Consider the following 275-nt stretch of genomic DNA (forward strand, 5'->3'; position numbering starts at 1 on the left):
ATTCTCACCGTCTTTCCTTCGCAGGGACTCGCTCATCCTCTGCACCATCAACTCCTGCACTTCCTTCTTCGCCGGTTTCGTCATCTTCTCCGTCGTTGGATTCATGGCGGAGGCGCAGCAGAAGTCCGTAGCTGACGTGGCTGCTTCAGGTAAGGAAATGGGGGTCGTTAAAAAGTCCTTTTAACAGTGTCACGTTTTGTATTATTTGACCAATTTTCTAAAATGAAACGAACAAATACGAAATCGCCATCGCATTATTGTACTGCCTTATTTGA

At 46.2% G+C, this 275-nt stretch overlaps 1 protein-coding gene across 1 annotated transcript in view; it reads left to right on the top strand.

The window, feature by feature from the left end:
• LOC119589159 (sodium- and chloride-dependent GABA transporter 1-like) overlaps positions 1–275 on the top strand; it is a 43,877-nt gene that overhangs the window by 36,576 nt on the left and 7,026 nt on the right. Inside the window, exon 8 of the mRNA XM_037937745.1 lies at positions 25–149. Coding sequence (XP_037793673.1) covers positions 25–149 — 125 coding nt within the window. The remainder of the gene's footprint in view (positions 1–24; positions 150–275) is intronic.

This window comes from Penaeus monodon, chromosome 25 (assembly GCF_015228065.2).
Source record: "Penaeus monodon isolate SGIC_2016 chromosome 25, NSTDA_Pmon_1, whole genome shotgun sequence".
Classification (NCBI taxonomy): domain Eukaryota; kingdom Metazoa; phylum Arthropoda; class Malacostraca; order Decapoda; family Penaeidae; genus Penaeus; species Penaeus monodon.